This window comes from Oncorhynchus tshawytscha, linkage group LG15 (genome assembly GCF_018296145.1).
Source record: "Oncorhynchus tshawytscha isolate Ot180627B linkage group LG15, Otsh_v2.0, whole genome shotgun sequence".
Taxonomy (NCBI): Eukaryota; Metazoa; Chordata; class Actinopteri; order Salmoniformes; family Salmonidae; genus Oncorhynchus; species Oncorhynchus tshawytscha.
The window spans coordinates 35,542,790-35,563,144 of NC_056443.1; the positions used below are offsets into that span (position 1 = coordinate 35,542,790).

The 20,355-nt window shown below is 40.8% G+C and overlaps 1 protein-coding gene across 1 annotated transcript; it reads right to left on the bottom strand.

The window, feature by feature from the left end:
• Nucleotides 1-12,082: 12,082 nt before the first annotated feature.
• On the bottom strand, nucleotides 12,083-18,185 carry dctn6 (dynactin subunit 6). Its single transcript, XM_024373893.2, has 7 exons — nucleotides 18,042-18,185; nucleotides 15,071-15,135; nucleotides 14,826-14,931; nucleotides 14,641-14,729; nucleotides 13,403-13,450; nucleotides 13,130-13,272; nucleotides 12,083-12,630 (listed from the first exon to the last, which is right to left on the bottom strand). Exons 1-7 carry the CDS (start codon nucleotides 18,077-18,079, stop codon nucleotides 12,532-12,534), a joined length of 588 nt encoding a protein of 195 aa, XP_024229661.1. The 5' UTR covers nucleotides 18,080-18,185; the 3' UTR covers nucleotides 12,083-12,531.
• Nucleotides 18,186-20,355: the final 2,170 nt, after the last annotated feature.

Sequence of the window (20,355 nt, forward strand, 5' to 3'; positions counted from 1 at the left end):
CAGTGTGCGCCAACCAAGGTGGCCAGGTGCACGGTGTTTCCTCTGACGCATTGGTGCGGCTGGCTTCAGGGTTGGATGCGCACTGTGTTAAGAAGCAGTGCGGCTTGGTAGGGTTGTGTATCGGAGGACGCATGACTTTCAACCTTCGTCTCTCCCGAGCCCGTACGGGAGTTGTAGCGATGAGACAAGATAGTAGCTACTACAACAATTGGATACCACGAAATTGGGGAGAAAAATGGGTAAAATAAAATAAAAAATGACCATAACAGGCTGGGTATTCACCCAAGTTGTGAAGGAACAACTGGTCTCATTCAGTTCCGATTAGAATACATGAAGGAATAACTGGTGTCATTCAGTCAAGATTAGAATATTGTGTGAATATGTTAGCTGGCTGGCTGGCTAGCTAACGTTACGTGCACAATCTGTGTAGTTATATATATTATATATTATATTATATTATTTGTATCTCAGAGCCATTTGCATTGCTAGTTATATCCTAATGTTAGCTAGCTAGCTAACATTGAACCTAGCATCTTGGTTAGCTTTAGCTACCTGTAGGTTATTGTAGAGTTGGGATTATGGTTCATTGTTTAGCTAGCTAGCTACATTTCTAAACAAAAGACTCCAACTCCAACAAAAGACTTTACACCTTCTGTATCCTGTGCATGTGACAAATAAACTTTGATTTTATTTGATATATTGTGTGTTTACTAAAGACGGTAGTGTGAGGAACAACATGACCTGCACCAAAGTCAAATTAGGATATAACGTTAGGCCAACGAGACAGTGTCCACATTCTAAAATCCTCCGGTAGAATGCCCTGCTTATATTTGTCACACTCATTAGCTCGCCATTAACTTGTAAATAATGATCTTGTTGTGAGTTTATTTTCCAGTAATAACTTATACAAATTAGCTACAGTTAAGGTGTTGCCAGCTATATGATATGGTCATTTTATTTAACTGCTAACGTGCTAGAAAAGTTGTTTTTAGTTGCCTGGTTTGCTAGATTGACATTTACTAAATTCATCTATAAATAGATGGGTTTATTGGTGTTAAAATACATATATGCTGTCGACAATGACAAGTTTAATGTCGTATGACAGTAAAATGTTCATGATGTCACTGCGACAACCGTATACAGACATGTCGATAGACATAGCATAAACCAGTCTTGAAAACCTTTGGTCGTGCACTACCGTACTCACTGTTAAGCACATTGCCTCACTTGTGAATCCTTAAAGAGATGGGTGGGGACTAAAGCTTTAGAGGGTGTGAACGATGCTGAATGGGTGGGGACTAAAGCTTTAGAGGGTGTGAACGATGCTGAATGGGTGGGGACTAAAGCTTTAGAGGGTGTGAACGATGCTGAATGGGTGGGGACTAAAGCTTTAGAGGGTGTGAACGATGCTGAATGGGTGGGGACTAAAGCTTTAGAGGGTGTGAACGATGCTGAATGGGTGGGGCTAAAGCTTCAGAGGATGTGAACGATGCTGAATGGGTGGGGACTAAAGCTTTAGAGGGTGTGAACGATGCTGAATGGGTGGGGCTAAAGCTTCAGAGGGTGTGAACGATGCTGAATGGGTGTAGACAAAGAAGACAAAGTAGACAAAGAAGAGCTCTCCAGTAGTGCCAAAAACATTCAAGGGCCATTTTCTCAAAAGTGATATTATAAGTGTATCAACTTTCAAAGCAGAATTACTTTCCCATTGTTTGTTAACTGCAGTTTATGATATACCATTTTATAGCTCTGAGTCTCTACTTTTATCCAATGTAAAAAAAAAAACAATTTCATATTTTTCTACATAAGACCGAATGGAGCCGGTCGGTCACAAATGTTTATGGTGTGTGACATTTAACAAGAGCTGTACCCTTCTGAGTGAAAACAGAGATGATGAGTTATATACTCTGAGTGTACAAAAAATTAAGAACACCTTCCTAATATTGATTGCAGCCCTTTTGCCCTCAGAACTGCCTGAATTCGTCGAGGTATGGACTCTACAAGCTGTCGAAAGCGTTCCACAGGGATGCTGGCCCATGTTGACTCCAATGTTTCCCACAGTTGTGTGAAGTTGGCTGGATGTCCTTTAGGTGGTGGACCATTCTTGATACACATGGGAAAAACTGTTGAGTGTGAAAAACCCAGCAGCGTTGCAGTTCTTGTCACACTCACAATGGTGCGCCTGGCACCTGCTACCATATCCAGTTCAAAGGCACTTAAATCTGAAATTTAGGGTGAATCTTAAATTTGCCCTCTGAATGGCACACATACACAATCCATGTCTCAATTGTCTCAAGGCTTAAAAATCCTTCCTTAACCTGTCTCCTTCCCTTCATCTACACCCATTGAAGTGGATTTAACAAGTGACATCAACAAGGAATCATAGCATTCACCTGGTCAGTCTATCTCAGGTTTTGTACACTCGGTGTATAAAAACTGTTTAAGATATTCTTTGTCTTTGCCAAGTCTTTGTCAGTTGTATCTTTGTGTAACATATTCATAACATCTTATTGTAGTATAACTGTAGATGAAGTGAAAAGACACACCCAGCAAAAGAGATACACGTTTTTCATGTGTTATATTCAGGGTGGGGAGGAGGAAGAGGAGGAGGAGGAAGGAGAAGAGGGGCAGGGGGAGGATGAGGAGGAGAAGGGGGAGGAGGAGGGTCTTCAAGCAGATAAAAATGTAAATGCTCTTCTGCTTTCTGATGTGTACACAGACCCTTATCAAAGCTTTCTCCTGTGGGGGGTTGGGAAGGGGGAGGAGAAGAGAAGAGTGGTGAAAGTAGAAGGGGATGAGAGGGGTGGGGGAAGAAGGGAATGAGAGGGGAGTGGAGGCGGGAGGGAGATGTCCCAGCTGTTTTTGACAGGTCTCAGAGCTGTGTGGTTTGCTCTGACAGCAGAGATGTCCTCTGAAGAACTAGTCCGGGAGACCAAGGGGGACACGTCAGCAAGATTTAACACCACACAGCCTCAAAATCAATGATGATACTTGCAGTTTGTGATTTCTTAGTTTCTTGAGAGTGTGAGAGAGTGTGTGAGAGAATGTGTGAGCGAGTGTGTGAGAGAGTGTGTGTGTGTGAGAGAGAGAGAGAGAGAGAGAGAGAGAGAGAGAGACAGAGAGAGAGAGACAGAGAGAGAGAGAGACAGAGAGAGAGAGAGAGACAGAGAGAGAGAGACAGAGAGAGAGAGAGAGACAGAGAGAGAGAGACAGAGAGAGAGAGAGACAGAGAGAGAGACAGAGAGACAGAGAGAGAGAGAGAGAGAGAGAGACAGAGAGACAGAGAGAGAGAGAAAGCGAGAGAGAGAGAGAGAGGGAGACAGAGACAGAGAGAGAGACAGAGAGAGAGAGAGAGGGAGACAGAGAGAGACAGAGCGAGAGAGAGAGACAGAGAGAGAGAGAGACAGAGAGAGTGAGAGACAGAGAGAGAGAGAGAGGGAGACAGAGAGACAGAGAGAGAGAGAGAGACAGAGAGAGAGAGAGGGAGACAGAGAGACAGAGAGAGAGAGCAATCTATATTTAACAATGTCTTCTTTCACACTTTTCCCAAAGAATTACTAGTGTGGTAACAAATCCATGTTTGACCCTTTTCCAAATCTTTTCAGCCTTGATTTCATGTTAGGGAATGAACGCTATTTATAATAAGGGTTACATGGAGAATATCAGATCTGTTAGAAAGAACAATGGATGGCTCTCCCTTCAGCAAAATATATTTGACCTAAACACCTCCCTGAACGCTTGAAAAAAAAAAAACAAGTGACCCTCCCATATACCCAAAATAATAAATTAGACATAAAGTGAATAGCAGAGAACGTGTCTACCATTTACCCTCAATTCATGGACAGACCGGAGCCTTAGACATGCAGTTTTAGAAAACGGGTCTTCGTCCTGTAAGCATTACATGGCAACGCAGGAATGTTGAAAGCGCACAAGTGGTGGAGGCCAGAAGGTTGTAGGTCAGCAGACCACCGTGGACAAGAGTAGAGGTGGAAAGATCTCCTTTATAATCAAAGCATTGCATTAATCTATCCTTATATTTGTAGGTCAGGGGGAAAAAAATGTCCTTTTATAAACATTTCATGCAATTCTACATAATATTTACATATTAGCGGATTCTGTTTTAATAGCACACAAATGACTGGAATTACAGGCTAAGAACGGACAGAGAGACAAGACTATGTGCTCGTCTTATCCTATTGTTTCAATGCCAAATCAGTGTGTCTTGTTTTCAACAAAAATGTCACTGTTTGCACATAATTCAATCTGACATGTCATTAGGAATCTGAGCATGGTACTTTCAAAAGTTAGGCCTATCTTTCCACCCCAGACAGAGTAGGCTTACCTTTCCACCCCAGACCGAGTAGGCCTACCTTTCCACCCCAGACAGAGTAGGCCCTACCTTTCCACCCCAGACCGAGTAGGCCTACCTTTCCACCCCAGACAGACTAGGACCTACCTTTCCACCCCAGACAGAGTAGGCCTACCTTTCCACCCCAGACAGAGTAGGACCTACCTTTCCACCCCAGACAGAGTAGGCCTACCTTTCCACCCAAGGCAGAGTAGTCCTACCTTTCCACCCCAGACAGAGTAGGACCTACCTTTCCACCCCAGACAAAGTAGGCCTACCTTTACACCCCAGACAGAGTAGGACCTATCTTTCCACCCCAGACAGAGTAGGCCTACCTTTCCACCCCAGACAGAGTAGGCCTACCTTTACACTTCAGACGGAGTAGGCCTACTGACGCAGAAAAATGTAAGCTTTAACTGCTGGTTGCTCTTCTTTCGTGGTTTAACCTGACAATAGGTGACAAGAGTTTGCCTTCAAACTGTCTTAATTTAAACAATAAATAAAGCATTGTGGACCAAAGCGCTGTTATATAGGTTTAAACTTGAATTATGCATACTTGAATTTAGGCTACTTGAATTATGCCTACTTGAATTATGCCTACTTGAATTATGCCTACTTTCAGCACTGTATTTTGAGCTGTCCAGTTCCAATTGACTGTGCCGCGGCAAACGATTCAAGTTTCAGCACCACATTGTGAGCGACTCGACTCTGGCTTATTGCGAGGTCAATAACTCGGATAAATACATCATGGGGCAGGAAACATACTGTTTTTAATAAAAATCAATTATAGTATTAGCAAGCTATCAAAGTTGTCCTCCTTCGCCTCTTCGCACTCTCATTCTCAAACTGAACAGAACATAGGATATAGGTTAGCCTGCGCACACAAGATAGTGCATTTCTTAACTAGGCATAATCAAATATTATTTTCGGAAGAAGCCTTTGACTCTCCTCCTGAACTGCCACCACAAGCCTACACAGCACAGCCATTGGTTAGGCAGCACACAACACAGCCATTGATTAGGCAGCACACAACACAGCCATTGGTTAGACAGCACACAACACAGCCATTGGTTAGGCAGCACACAGCACAGGCATTGGTCAGGCAGCACATCAAAAAGAGCAGGCCTGGGCTCAGGGTTGGAATACCAACTGCAGTGTGTAATGCAGCCTAGTTGTATTTACACCACCCCAGCAGCTATCTTAGAAATATCTTTGTTCTGTGCTTCACCAAGCCTGCACTTCGTATCCTATAGCCTATAGGCTATGGATCATTTGATTGAGATGGCACAAATAGCCTATAGGACCACTTGATATTGTGTGCCCAGTGCAGAATCAGAGATGAGGGTCGGCATCGGGTACTCGTCAATATATAGCTTAATAAGTAACTCATTCTAAAACACTGAGAAATATAGAAATGTAATCAATTACAAATTACATGACCCTCCCCTGGACCAGATTAAAAAAATACGAAACCTTCCCCTTGACTGAAATGGAAAACTCACGACCCTTCCCCATTTTCCTCCAGGTACCCATTCTGTATATTTCAACCCATCCCTAAGCATGTGGCCTCAGTCAGACTTCATCTCTCCCAACTCAACACACTGTTGCAGTAGTCACCGCTACAAAACCAGGAAAACATCCCATCAAAACCAATGACCATGGTTCATTTGGCAGTGTACACACTGTTCTTCTGAGTAATGCAGAGTAAGTTGGTCTCAATGGGCGGAGAGCCAAAACCATTCCATTCCTTTGACTAGCGTTACTCCACATTCCTGGTTCCTATATGGTTGGCTGGCTTGGCCACCCTTTGATCTACCTCTGACATCACTAATGAGCAATTTGCAGAACGATTGACCTATTCTAATTGGCTGTAGGAGGCTGGAGGACGGGTCACTTCTCTAGGGATTGGTTCTTCTTCCCAAGGTGTCTGTCCCTTCATGTTCTTTAAAGGCACAGGGGAACAAAAATAGGTCTGTGTTGAAGGGCTTTACCTCGGTCTTGGCCCTGCTTTGTCAAGTGCATTGTGGTTATAAAAATTGTCAACGGATGCATTTGGATTGAACTTTTTAAACACTGAATTGGCGGACTCCGCTTATTCCTCTCCGGTTTGCTTCTTTCTCCTTTCAACCAAACATATGTTTTATATCTGACAGGGTAGCAGGCATGCCAGCGACTGAGCTCTGCTGATTAAGTATGTAGCATCCCTGTGCATGGAGATTTGGTTTATCCTCAAGGACAATATAGGGATCCTCCACCTCAGTGATGTGAGAATGAAACTTGCACAGAACAAAAACAATAACGTAACTGTGTCTCCACCCCCCTCCCCTCACCCCCACACCTGACATGTATCAGAAGAATACCTGGAATTGTTTAGCAGAGTAAATCTCTGTTCAAATAGAGGGGGTAAGGGGGCCCCTCTGTGCTTTTGGGAGAGTATAAGCTGCAATGGGTCAGAGAGTAGATAAAATGTTAAGAGAACAGAGGACATCTTAAGTGTGTCCTTTAGGCTTGGCTTCCATTCTGTTGACACGTGTAATGGAGTATAACGTTATCTTGGAATGCTTCTGAGAGGTCCTAAAATGTCTTGAGAGAGAATGTAATTCAAAAGGGAGGACAAAGGGTTACCAGTGAAGTTATACTTTCTCCTTTGTTTGCTGGTGAAGAAAGTGTACAGGGTAAGGAGTAAATCTATTTTTTTTTTGTCATAACTTGTTTCTCCAAAAATACTAATTTAGCAAAGACGCTTATCCAATAGTCAGTGCATTCAACTAAAGTAGGTAAGACAACCACATAGCACAGTCATTGAAAGTATGTGGCGGCAGGGTAGCCTAGTGGTCAGACCGGGGACTAGCAACCGGAAGGTTGCAAGTTCAAACCCCCGAGCTGACAGAATAAAAATCTGTTGTTCTACCCCTGAACAGGCAGTTAACCCATTGTTCCTAGGCCGTCATTGAAAATAAGAATCTGTTCTTAACTGACTTGCCTAGTTAAATAAAATAAATAATTGTGGTGGGGCTTTCCAAAATAGTGAAGGTAGCTTTCATTCTGGATACTTCAGGTATGTAAATTACCAAAGACCTTACATGAAACCAAAAGAATGTTGAGGTCTGCTTAGTCTGACAACCAGCTGTCTGTGACTGAATATAACTGCTTGTTTGATTATAACGTTATGCCATCTATATTTTTGACAACTTTATCTCAGACTTGATAAACTGCGATCTCTGATAACGTTTGATTTTAAATTACAAAGACGCAAGAGTACGCAAGAAATTACAAGGTATTTTGATGAAGGAAAATGATTGGAGCTACAGTATATAAACACAGGCAGAATTGCTGTTGCTGTTTACTTTTCATTATATGCGTTTTCTTCTCCTTAAAAGCTAAAGCTGTCGTCCTTTTTTCTTATACTATCATTCAAATGGACATTTATAGAGACTGATCACAGGCAACTGGTGTTATGATTCGTGTTATGGAAAGTTTCCTGATTGCGAAATCTATTTTTCTTTCAATATCAACAGATTATATCAACAGTTACATAACCCCCTGTTGTGGATATTGTGTTTGTCAAGCACAACTTCAACTATTTGTTATCCATGTCTAACGGGGCGGCAGGGTAGCCTAGTGGTTAGAGCGTTGGACTAGTAACTGAAAGGTTGCAAGTTTGAATCCCCGTGCTGACAAGGTCGTTCTGCACCTGAACAGGCAGTTAACCTATTGTTCCTAGGCCATCATTGAAAATAAGAATTTGTTCTTAACTGACTTGCCTAGTAAAATAAAAGTCGATTTTTATTTGATTTTTTTTACATGAATGTCTCGAAGGCAGAAACTAATGCTGAAATATTAATGCTCAATAAAATAGGTTTGCGGCAAAACCATAGTCCCAATAGAGACGAACTACATGTATATGGGAACCCTTGTTGATCTAAAGGCAAGGACAAGGACCGAGGACATGACAACCAGTGTAGTCTTAGTCCCTGTAGGGATGAAGTTAATTATTCCTGTTGAAATGCAATGGATGCCACTGTGCCCTATAGGTCACATTTCACATTTCAAAAGGGAAGCAGACCAGGATGCAAAGGTCAGCTGTCAGAAAGCCTTAATCTCCTCCAGACTAATAGTGGCCTCTTTTCAACGTGACCGACAACAACTTGACTTGAACTGTATCTAGTTTAGTTTGTGTGTTCAAACCGTGTACTGACTATGAAAATAGACGAGGTTCTATTTTGTAATTTATGTTCGTGGTTGGCTACTAAGTTGGTTGGTTGGTGTACACTGTCTTCCCCAATAAATTGTGAAACATTTTGTAAAAGAGGTTGGCTTTCAGAACAGTGGAAGGGAAATGTATGTTGTTTAAATGGCTTCTACTAATGCCTTAACATATAGAATTAGAGAAAGTTCTAGAGCAAGTTCTCCTATATCAGATACTCAGGTACTAATATTTATGGTGGCTTAAAGGTCCAATGCAAATGTTTCTTTATTTTTTTATCTCAATATTAAATCATTTTTTGAGTAACAATTTAAGTACCTTACATTGATTTTGTTTTCAGTTAAAATGGTCAAAAAGAAACAAAGATAGCTTTTTAGCAACGAGCAATTGATCAAGCAAGAATTTTGCTCAGACTATCTGGGAGTGGTCTAAGTAGGGAAGGGAATACTGACATCTTACTGTTATTGGCAGAGAGGTTTGGAACTCTCTTTCTTATTGGTCTATTAACAAATTTACTGCCTGGTGACATCATCAGGCTGGCCAAAACTCCATCCTACTAAAACAGGCTGAAATTTCAGGTGGTCTTTTCAAACAGCTCATTATCATGATTTATTTTCTTATTCATTAATTCACCATATTATACCAACCTCATAGTGTGGAAATATATATATATAAACACAGGTAACCTTTAAGACCTTTAAGATAACATGCTGTGGAGCCTTTCTGATATAGTTTCTAGTAGACTAAATATTAGTGTTACGATTTAATTATGGCACACAGAAAAACAAACATAATTTTGCACACAAAATGGAAACATGATATAAAATGTGAACTCTTTCATGGTTGATGAATGTCCAATCCTGCAAAAATACTCAAGGAAAAACAATAATTCAGACACAACAACAACAAAAAAATTCTGTTTTAATTCACCCGTGACAGCTGAACTATTCTTCTTCAAAAAGACTATGTGTTTGGGGAGTATAAATAACTAGCTCCCAAATATAGCATTGTATTTCGACTTCCTGCTTCGACTCCCTATCAACATATGCCCCTGCCTCTCGAGCTTCAGAAAAACCCGTCCACAGATTAGAAAAGCCACAGATGCGCGTGCGCCCACGAACACACACACACACACACACACACACACACACACACACACACACACACACACACACACACACACACACACACACACACAAACACAAACACACGGTCCATGTCGCTCTGCACATCCGCACAAATGCGCCGGACATCTGTCCCCCCTTGTCAAATTAAAGTAACTGATTGGCGCTGCGGAGGGCAAACCCCAAAATAAAAATTGAAGAAGAGGGGGTAAAAAGTGAAAGTGGAAAGCGAGGGCCCCTGCTGCACTCCACTCTACCGGTGAAATAATTAGCCCCCTGGTTGATCTGGGGCTCATTCAATGAGTATTGGCAGTTTGAGACGCCAGCTGTGCTTCCTACCATGAGCTGCTGCACTGTGGCCGCATGAAAAGTACAACAAAACATTCTCCATTGGAGAAATGTGTGTGGGCTGTCTATTGGTCACTCTGTTGATGTTATGAATTTTGGGGGCAGTTTCCCGGACACAGATTAAGTTTAGTCCTGGATTTTTAAAAATTATTTCTCCATTGACTGCTTTTCAGACCAGGACTAGGATTAATCTGTGTGTCTATCATAACAAAACATTTGACCTCGTTTTGAATGTATCCGTTGCTTGCATTACTTACATAGCTTTGTAGAAAAAGTAGCTTCCAGCGTGTGCTGCCCTCGCAGCAATGACAGGATATACATACTCCATTCTCTTTTGCCTACATAGCCATAGCCACTGTGCAAAAACTGGTTGAATCAACATTGTTTCCACGTCATTTCAACAATATGATTGGATTTGCAAAAAAAAGTAATCAACATTATGGAATTTAAAAAAATAAAAAAATGTTCACCCAGCTTTTAACCTAAACCCAATTACATGGTGACATGTTTTGTTGATTTCACGTTGAATTCACGTTTGTTGACAACTCAACCGAATTAGACGTTGAAATGACGTCTGTGCCCGGTAGGGAAGATAAAATATGTTTCATTAAAAAGCTCCCCTGACACACACACACACACAGGAGAGGGGTTGTTTGTGGTGCAGATGGAACACCACACAAGGGGCTCTACAGAACAGCCTTGGGGGCAGCCATTGTTCCACACTGCTCTGTAGTGAGAGTAGGGGTAGCAGCCACACCCCTGCCCACTACAGTGTACCAGCTGTACATCTAGAGCTCCCACTGTGTTGGCTTATAGTGCAGGGCTCCACTCTGACAACCCCTGATAGGAAGCACCGTGTCATGCTGACAACCCCCTGCCTTAGAAGATTAATGCCTTCGGCAAAATGTTAGCCACTCCTAGTTTATTTGGTCCAAACAAAGACTGTGTAAATAGTCTTGTTCAGTATTTGGGTCATTTCACGAATGGAGTGCCTTTTGTGTCACCCGGACATTATGTGTGTACATTTTGATAAAACACTCAATTGAACAGTTGAATCACTTACATCTACACTTTAACTAAAGTAAACAAAAATAAAATGGTGTGTTTTCATTAAAATAAATTATTTGTTTTCTATGAATGTCCCACGTCATGTTTGTCCGAACATCTAGAAAGATTTTAACCCACTTAACCCCAAAATGTCACCACTGTCGTAAAGCCCATATTTTGTTGCTTTGAGAAAGGAAGTTCTGAAGATTATTATTTAATTAATGTGATGAATTTACATTTGTCCCTCAGGTTTAAAGTTCAAATATTGTTAAGATTGCATTCAATTTCCCCTCCATGTCGTACACAACAAGCTCCCCCCCATCAAAAGGGGATTAAATCATCAACCCTGTCACTTTTATAGTCATTTCTCTTAATTGAACTTCTTGAGATGGGAAAACATGTTAGTTATGAAGTTGAACATGTGCTCTTTATGACAGAATGTTAAAATGAGAACAAATACATACATGTTTTTTTACAAAATTACTATAGACGAACGGCTCTCTATTCGCAGAATGACCCATGCATGAATATTGAATACGTAGTATCATTTTATCTTGATATCATGTTCTGGGATTTGTATTCCTACTTTTGAGGTATAATGTTATTTGAATAATGTTACATTAGTGTATATATGGCAACACCTTCCCCATTAGTCAGACTAATCTGTTCAGATATCAGAAAATACTTTCTTGACTTCTTAACAAAAGGGCCCACTAAGCTAATAACATCAACCTGTGACTAGTCTCATGCCCAGTGTGTTATGTATCTGTGACTGATATGGGTGGAGGGTAAGCTACAAGAAATTCCTCACTGGCACCTCCTTGTGGAAATAAAACAAATAGCGTCATAAACATTGAGCAAATCTTTTATGGACTACTGAGCCTACCGTCTTGTCTAAACTGATCATCACCAGCTTTATACTTTGTTTACATACAACTACATATACAACATTCAGGGGCCTATAATAGTCTGTGAAAAACCACACAAGAATGAATCCATGTTAATGTGTACTGTTTCTTTTAAATAGCTTTTTATTTCACAACAACCAAAGCTGAAAAATATACATTAACATAACTGAATCTGCTAAATTTAAGACAGAAAAACAACATATGACATTTGAACAGACAATTTAAAAAATGATACAATAAAAAGGGCAAGATAGACAAATAAGAAACAAATCCAGGAACTGTATTACTATTGGTTTAGCTAATGACCCAATGGAGTGCTGCATATGGGCTCTCTCTCTTATGCTTGGGAATTGAGAAAAGCTAGGAATGTGCACTCATGCCTCAGAGGAGAGAAACTACTTCTTACGTGGTCTAGGACAATAGCTGTAGGACAACAGGTCTAGGACATCAGGTCTAGGACATCAGGTCTAGGATAAATTTAGTCTCTACACCTTTCATTGTTAAGGTCTGGTGAGTGTCAGGGAACACTGATCTTTGGTTAGTCAGAGGTTAATTTCTGACAGGGGTGGAGGTTCCTTTGACAGTCTTCTTCATGTGATGGTAGTTGGGCAGGATCTTCATGAGGAAATCTAGCTGGAGCGTCTGAGGCTGGAAGATACATATTAAATCAACTGTCAGAGGTTACAATATTAGAAGATAAAACAATTCCTAAGCATTTAAATCATAAAATTAAAAACCTATCCCCTGATGACAATATCAATGCCAGCACTAGCATTGCAGAGAATATATGTATATATATATACTTTTTAAAGGACAAAATATTTTCTTGGTGTCCTTTACCACAATCACTTTCTGTACCTACACTGGTACAGCATTTAGTGATGTATTGGGCTAGCATTCTCAGTGGTATGCGAGTATGGACATTGGCACATGGGATAAGCAGGTAGCCTAGCAGGTAAGAGCGTTGGGCCAGTAACCGAAAGGCTGCTGGTTTGAATCCGTGCCGACTAGATAAAAAAAAATTAAAAAGTCACTTAACCTTTAAGTGCTGCTGTAAGTACCTCTGGATAAATGACTCAAAATGTAATTGTCTTGTATTGTATTTTCCTTAGCGAAGAGCTAGGTGGAATTCATGGTAGGAACAAACCTGAGGCCTTTCTGTCTGCACACGCCTCATGCAGTTAGACCCGTAGATGACTGTGTTCTCGGGAATGACCTCACACGTATTCACCTGGCAACAAGCGCCGACGATACAGCCACTGGTGAGAATGACGTTCTTCCCTAGGTCCGCTGAGACAGAGAGCGAGGGTTGTACGTCATCATACAGACTGCATCGAAAATGGCTTCCAAATGACAACAGAAGGGTTCATCATTAATGGCCTATGTATAGGCAACACGTGTTTTAAAAAGCATATCTTACCTTTTGACTCGATGACATTGTTGTCACCAATTTTCAATGCTTGAGAGACTTGAGAAGTTGGTTCAGGGTTAAACATGAAAAGTTGGTTGAGGGTTAAACCTTGAGAACCTGGTCCAGGGCTAAAACCTTGAGAACCTGGTCCAGGGCTAAAACCTTGAGAACCTGGTCCAGGGCTAAAACCTTGAGAACCTGGTCGAGGGCTAAACCTTGAGAACCTGGTCGAGGGTTAAAGGTGACGAGTTGGTCGAGGGTTAAAGGTGACGAGTTGGTCGAGGGTTAAACGTGAAGAGTTGGTCGAGGGCTAAAGGTGACGAGTTGGTCGAAGGCTAAAGGTGACGAGTTGGTCGAGGGTTAAAGGTGACGAGTTGGTCGAGGGCTAAAGGTGACGAGTTGGTCGAGGGCTAAAGGTGACGAGTTGGTCGAGGGCTAAAGGTGACGAGTTGGTCGAGAGTTAAACGTGACGAGTTGGTCGAGGGTTGAAGGTGGGGAGTTGGTCGAGGGTTAAAGGTGAGGAGTTGGTCGAGGGTTAAAGGTGAGGAGTTGGTCGAGGGTTAAAGGTGAGGAGTTGGTCGAGGGTTAAAGGTGAGGAGTTGGTCGAGGGTTAAAGGTGAGGAGTTGGTCGAGGGTTAAAGGTGAGGAGTTGGTCGAGGTTGAAGGTGGGGAGTTGGTCAAGGGTTAAAGGTGAGGAGTTGGTCGAGGGTTGAAGGTGGGGAGTTGGTCAAGGGTTAAAGGTGAGGAGTTGGTCAAGGGTTAAAGGTGAGGAGTTGGTCGAGGGTTAAAGGTGAGGAGTTGGTCGAGGGTTAAAGGTGAGGAGTTGGTCGAGGGTTGGTTAAAGGTGAGGAGTTGGTCGAGGGTTAAAGGTGAGGAGTTGGTCGAGGGTTAAAGGTGAGGAGTTGGTCTAGGGTTAAAGGTGAGGAGTTGGTCGAGGGTTAAAGGTGAGGAGTTGGTCGAGGGTTAAAGGTGAGGAGTTGGTCGAGGGCTAAAGGTGAGGAGTTGGTCGAGGGTTAAAGGTGATGAGTGTTAAGACAGTTTCTTCAACTGCTCCAAAAACAATTGGGAGATAACACAAAACAAACATGTCATTACAATACTTTGTTATTACTTCTCTTGTATAGACATTAGTTAAACTAGTCTTTAGGCGATGTCCCTCATTAAAAAAGCAATAACATCACACTAGTTTTCTTGAGCAAATGGTCCACAACTACCGGTCATTGTGATTACGTGCAGTAGAAGGATACCACAACCGACTTCAAACACATTGTTGATTCCAATCGTCATGGTCTTGGGTTCAACTCCTTCAGTGTCAGGCATAATATTTTCTGGATAACTAAAGATCGTAGGGCAAAATGTAGAGAAACAAAAAGAGCGTGTTAAAATTGACGTGGATGTACTGGATACACAGCTAACTGCAGTAGAGACCTACCTGTTAATGATGAGAGCCTGTTCCTCAATCAGGTTGCCTTCTCCAATGATAATAGGGCCTGCCTCAGCTATAATACGTGCTTTGGGGTGGACCACAGTTCTTGGACCTGCCGGAAGGAATAGACGATTGATACATCTATAATGCTACACAGCTTGCTTATTTTTATCTGGAGGAAAATGGATAAAACACTAAAAGATACTTGATGCCACAAAAAAAAACAATATGGAGTATGAATAAAGTCTTACCAATGGTCACATCTCCTCTAATTTCACTCTCTACACACACAACTGCTCCAGCTGCAATGTTGGCACTGCAAGAGTTGGCAGAAAATACATGAAATTGTGATGGTAGCTAGTCATGGCTTGCCTGACTACTCCAACTGAATTCTTCCGCTACTCCATCGCTTGCTACATACTTCAGTCTGAGATTGCCGTCGTTGAAGTCGTTTGTGGTGATGTCAAAATGAGGGGTGTGTGTACAAAAAAAGTAACCAGCGATTGGATCATCTCTAACCAATTGGAGTATCAAAGCCAATGAGGATATTTCAAAACGCCGCTTTACCCACATGTTCTGCGATGGGGGTCCCAGAAAAAAAAACAATAAGACATCTAGAGTGGATTTCCATTCTAGAAATCGTCAGGGAGGTACTCAGATCCAGAATCAATGGTGGAGTTAGATTTGCATGGCCTGGTGCCCCGAGTGGGTGGCAATTTTACTTAAGGACCAACAGAATGGTCCAAAATGTCCAAACTCCGCCCACCTGGGGCACCTGGACATGCAAAACGAACTCGACATATGCTGAGAGAATCTAACATCCGTGGCCGTAGCAAGGAGTTCGGGTAGCCAGGCAAAGTCCTGGCATTATTACTCACGCGTATCTCCAAGATGGCAATGATTTAGCCTTCTTATTTGATGAGCTAACATTACTGTAGCTAGCAAAACAACAATGGCAAGCAGAAGACTAACTTAGCTAGCTAACTAACATAACCACTTTATCATCAGGGGTCTCATTTATAACCGTTGCGTAAATGTCACACAAGATTTCTGCTTGCGCCATTTTCTGAAGATATTGAGATTCCTAAACTTGACAAACGCATGTCTCCCGTTATAAAAATCAGACCTGTCGTAAAACTCCACCTGGAAAATGCCATCCATTCACCTTTTATGGTGACAATAATGCCCTTGATTTGTATAATTTTGAACTATTGGCATTAGGCCACAGCATGCAAAAGGCTAATTGTTGTTTAATATTTTGTTTATCAATAGATTATTGAGTTTATATGTCCTACTTTCGTATAGGCTCTGGGAATGAATAGGCAATGATGTCGCGCTCCTATCGCACAGGAATACTGTAGACTAACCATAAGGTCAAATATTTAGCATAAACTACCAGTCTACTGTCTTATCAGAATGTTTAAATATTTAGCAGTAATTTATGGTGTATATGGAAAAAGACTGTGTCCATTTCTGAAGGAGAAAACAATGGAAAATGGTTGTGGACATGTCAGAAGAACATTTGAATTCAACAATGTTTCCATCAACTTTTCCCCCCAACCTAAATATGATATGAAATAAATGCAATTACAGTACTTACAGTAGCATACATAGGCCCGGGTAAAAGTTCTGTGGTTAAATTAGACTGTATGCCGGTATTATTATAAACCGTGCTGCAAAACTTGAAATACATATACACTAAGCTATCTATTTACTAGCCTACTAGGTCCAATTAAACAAGAGATGCACATGTTTATTTGTTGTATAGGCTCCTTGGGGAATATGAACCCATTACAGCCAGGAAAGGTGAGCAATATATTCTGCAATAGAGCCCCACGGCAGAGGTGTCATAATACCCATAAAACCTAGCAGTCAAACAGGGAAATGGTTCTAATAATTTTTCCACAACACATTTTTTTCCCCATTGGGGATTTAAGAAACACTTCAAATAAGGGTTTTGTTTCGCGTAGGCTTACTTTGGTATGACGTTTTGATAACCATCTCTTGGACAAGGTCTCAGATTCAAAATGGCTAATTAGCATCATCTCTAGCTGGAACCTTTACTAACAGTTATTGTGTACATTTTACAAGAAGGTTCACAGAATTGCCCATTTAAAGAAATGTTGCCAAATTATTCATTACTACATTTAGCTAACATTTGATAGTTAATCCAGAAATTCTTACCTTTGCATCGGTTCGGCAGTCTCGACCAGGTCATCATGGTATTTGTAGTGCGTTATGATAGCCACATTAGCCACCAATTAGCATTACATTTTTGGGTGGTAAATACAGGTGAATATATTGATAAAAGTCAACTTGTCCTAGAGAGATTTACACGGCTATAAAAACATCATGCCAAGGTAAGCCTACACGAAACACAGCCCTTACTTTAAGTATTTCTAAAAATCCCCTATGGAATTTTTTTTTATGGTGGAAAGACAATTGGAACCATGTCCATGTTTGACCGCTAGGTTTTATGGGTACTATGACTCCTACTGTGGTACTCTATAGTTATGAAAATAAAATAAATAGGAAAATGATTCCTGTGTGTAATTCTAAGATTCCTGTCTATTTTAGATTCTAAAAATAAACACCTTTAACATTAACGACAAATGGCTGCAATCTTGTTAATATGATTTTCTGTTTTTTGTTGACTAAGCTTTTCATCAAAATACTTATTTGCCAGTTTGCAATACAACATTTCAACAACTAGCAGATGTTTATACAGCATGGTCTAAGGTTTGCGGTGATGTGAGCACATTCTCACGTCAAGTTCCATTTATTTTAATTTTTATAAAAGACCAACTCTTGCACGAAAAACTGGTTGCGTACACATTTTGAGGTATATTTTATATGTACGACTTATAAACGAGGCTCCAGCTGACCGTCAGTTGTTAGTCATTACAGATACATTACATTAAATCTGTGAATTACGTTTGCTAAGCAACAAGATAACGACACGTCACTTAAGACCAGAGACGTTGTCCATCTCTGGTAAAGGACACAACGGATAATATTCTCTCATCTTTGATATTACTAAGGCACGGCACTGGTTAGCTAGCTAGCTAAATGGCTAACAACATTACTGGGTGTTGCCTCTTTGCTAGTTAGCATAGCCAGCCAGAAAATACATTGACATATTATAGCTGCATTGTAGCAACATTGTTCCAGAAAAATGTGCTTATTAATATAACCTTGTGACTAAATTAGTACAAATACTACCTTTTCTGTGACATCTGTTTAGTGTTGGGGTCCGCCATCCTGACAGAGAAGAAGATACTATCGACAGTTGATTATGATTCTCGGAGGGAGGGGGAAAAAACAGTCGTGGTTGATTGTTGATGTCTGGATACCGCAATTCTACCTCTCTACTGCACTCTGCTGTATTACTTTGGTGGTGCGATTCAGTCACACCAAGATTTATATTGATTTCAGCTTTATCAGAGAGGAATACCACAATTTTTTGGCTTATTTACTGTAATCACCGAGTTTTTAGACTTGCTGCAGTCTGCAGAACTTCAATTATCGTTGAGAAGGTAAAACAGTCTAACTAAATATATTCCATATAAGAGAACCAATGGTCTAGTCTAGGCCTACATCATCACCCAGTGATCAAAACACCAAGGATCAATACATTAACAGGGCACATGCCAAGGGAACCTGACCTCCAGGGGGCCCACATTGATTTTGTTAGTTCATTCTCACTCAGATATCATATACAGTGCATTCGGAAAGTATTCAGTACCCCTTGACTTTTTCCCCATTGTGTTACATTACAGATTTATTCTAGAATGGATTAAATGAAATATTTTCCTCATTTATTTATTTATTTATTTTACCTTTATTTAACCAGGTAGGCAAGTTGAGAACAAGTTCTCATTTACAATTGCGACCTGGCCAAGATAAAGCAAAGCAGTTCGACAGATACAACGACACAGAATTACACATGGAGTAAAACAAACATACAGTCAATAATACAAAATCATCAACCTACACACAATACCCCACAAAGACCAAGCAAAAACAGTTTATTTGAAATGTTTTGCAAATGTATAAAAAAAACAGATACCTTATTTACAGAAGTATTCAGACCCTTTGCCATGAGATTATGAAATTGAGCTCAGGTGCATCCTGTTTCCATTGATTATCCTTAAAATGTTTCTACAACTTGATTGGAGTCCACCTGTGGTAAATTCATTTGATTGGACATGATTTGGAAAGGCACACCCCTGTCTATGTAAGGTCCCACAGTTGACAGTGCATGTTAGAGCAAAAACCAAGCCATGAGGTTGAAGGAATTGTTTGTAAAGCGCCGAGACAGGATTGTGTCGCGGCACAGATCTGGGGAAGGCTACCAACAATTCTACACTAGAAGACTAGATTAACTAGGAGACTAGTGTAAAATTGCAGGAAATGAACTTCCAAGCTTACATTTTTCTCTCCACTGTCAAGATAGGAATGTTTGGTGTTTAGTTTTTTTAATTTTCTGTATAAGGGAGTGGTTTTACTTTTTAAGTATAAAGGGGTGGGGTTTCTTTTAAGTATAAGGGGGGTGGGTGGTGTAGGTAGTGGAATAGCTGTCTATCTCCTGATTCCTCCTCTCTCTTCCTCCCTCCATCCTACTTATTCCTCCCAGCTCGGTCATGTGGCTGTCACACTGAGGAATCTGAGAACGGAATAAAGAGTAAAATAATTGATGCAGTTACAGTACATACTCTGAGGTGATTTGTGTATCCAAACACCAGTGCTAAAGGAGGTCCATTCAATCTCAACTGTCTCATGCGAATGCTAGAAGAGTAGCATATCTGGCTATGTATGCCAGCTACATTCTCTAACATTAGCTGGCATACATAGCCAGAGATGCTACTCTTTTAGCATTCGCATGAGACAGTTGAGATTGAATGGACCTCCTTTAGCACCAGTATTCTCATTCTATTCTTATATCCCTGTGTTGGCTGTACAAACCAGCGTGGATCTCAGGGGACCTTAGAATAACTGTCAAGGTATACAGAAAAATCTGAATGATAAGTGTCTCTTAATAAAACCTCTTCAGGATCAGACCCTTTTTTAAATCTTTGCCTAAAATGACATACCCAAATCTAACTGCCTGTAGCTCAGGACTTGAAGCAAGGATATGCATATTCTTGATACTATTTGAAAGGAAACACTTTGAAGTTTGTGGAAATGTGAAATTAATGTAGAAGAATATAACACTTTAGATCTAGTAAAAGATAATACAAATGTGTTTTTTGTTCCATCATCTTTGAAATGCCAGAAAAAGGCCACCATGTATTATTCCAGTTTAGGCACAATTTAGATTTTGCCCACTAGTTAGCGGCAGTGTATGTGCAAAGTTTTAGACTGATCCAATGAACCATTGCATTTATGTTAAAAATGTTGTATCAAGACTGCCCAAATGTGCCTAATTGGTTTATAAACACATTTTCAAGTCATAACTATGGACTTTGTAAATTGGACAGTGCCGTTAGGTTAACAAGAATTGAAGCTTTCTGCCCATATCAGATATGTCTATGTC

Coding starts and splice junctions, on each gene's coding strand:
- dctn6 (XM_024373893.2), bottom strand. CDS start 18,079: ATGGCGGACCCCAACACTAAACAGATGTCACAGAAAAG. Junction 15,136..18,041: donor AAACAGATGTCACAGAAAAG/GTAGTATTTGTA, acceptor CAACTCTTGCAG/TGCCAACATTGCAGCTGGAG. Junction 14,932..15,070: donor TAGAGGAGATGTGACCATTG/GTAAGACTTTAT, acceptor TCCTTCCGGCAG/GTCCAAGAACTGTGGTCCAC.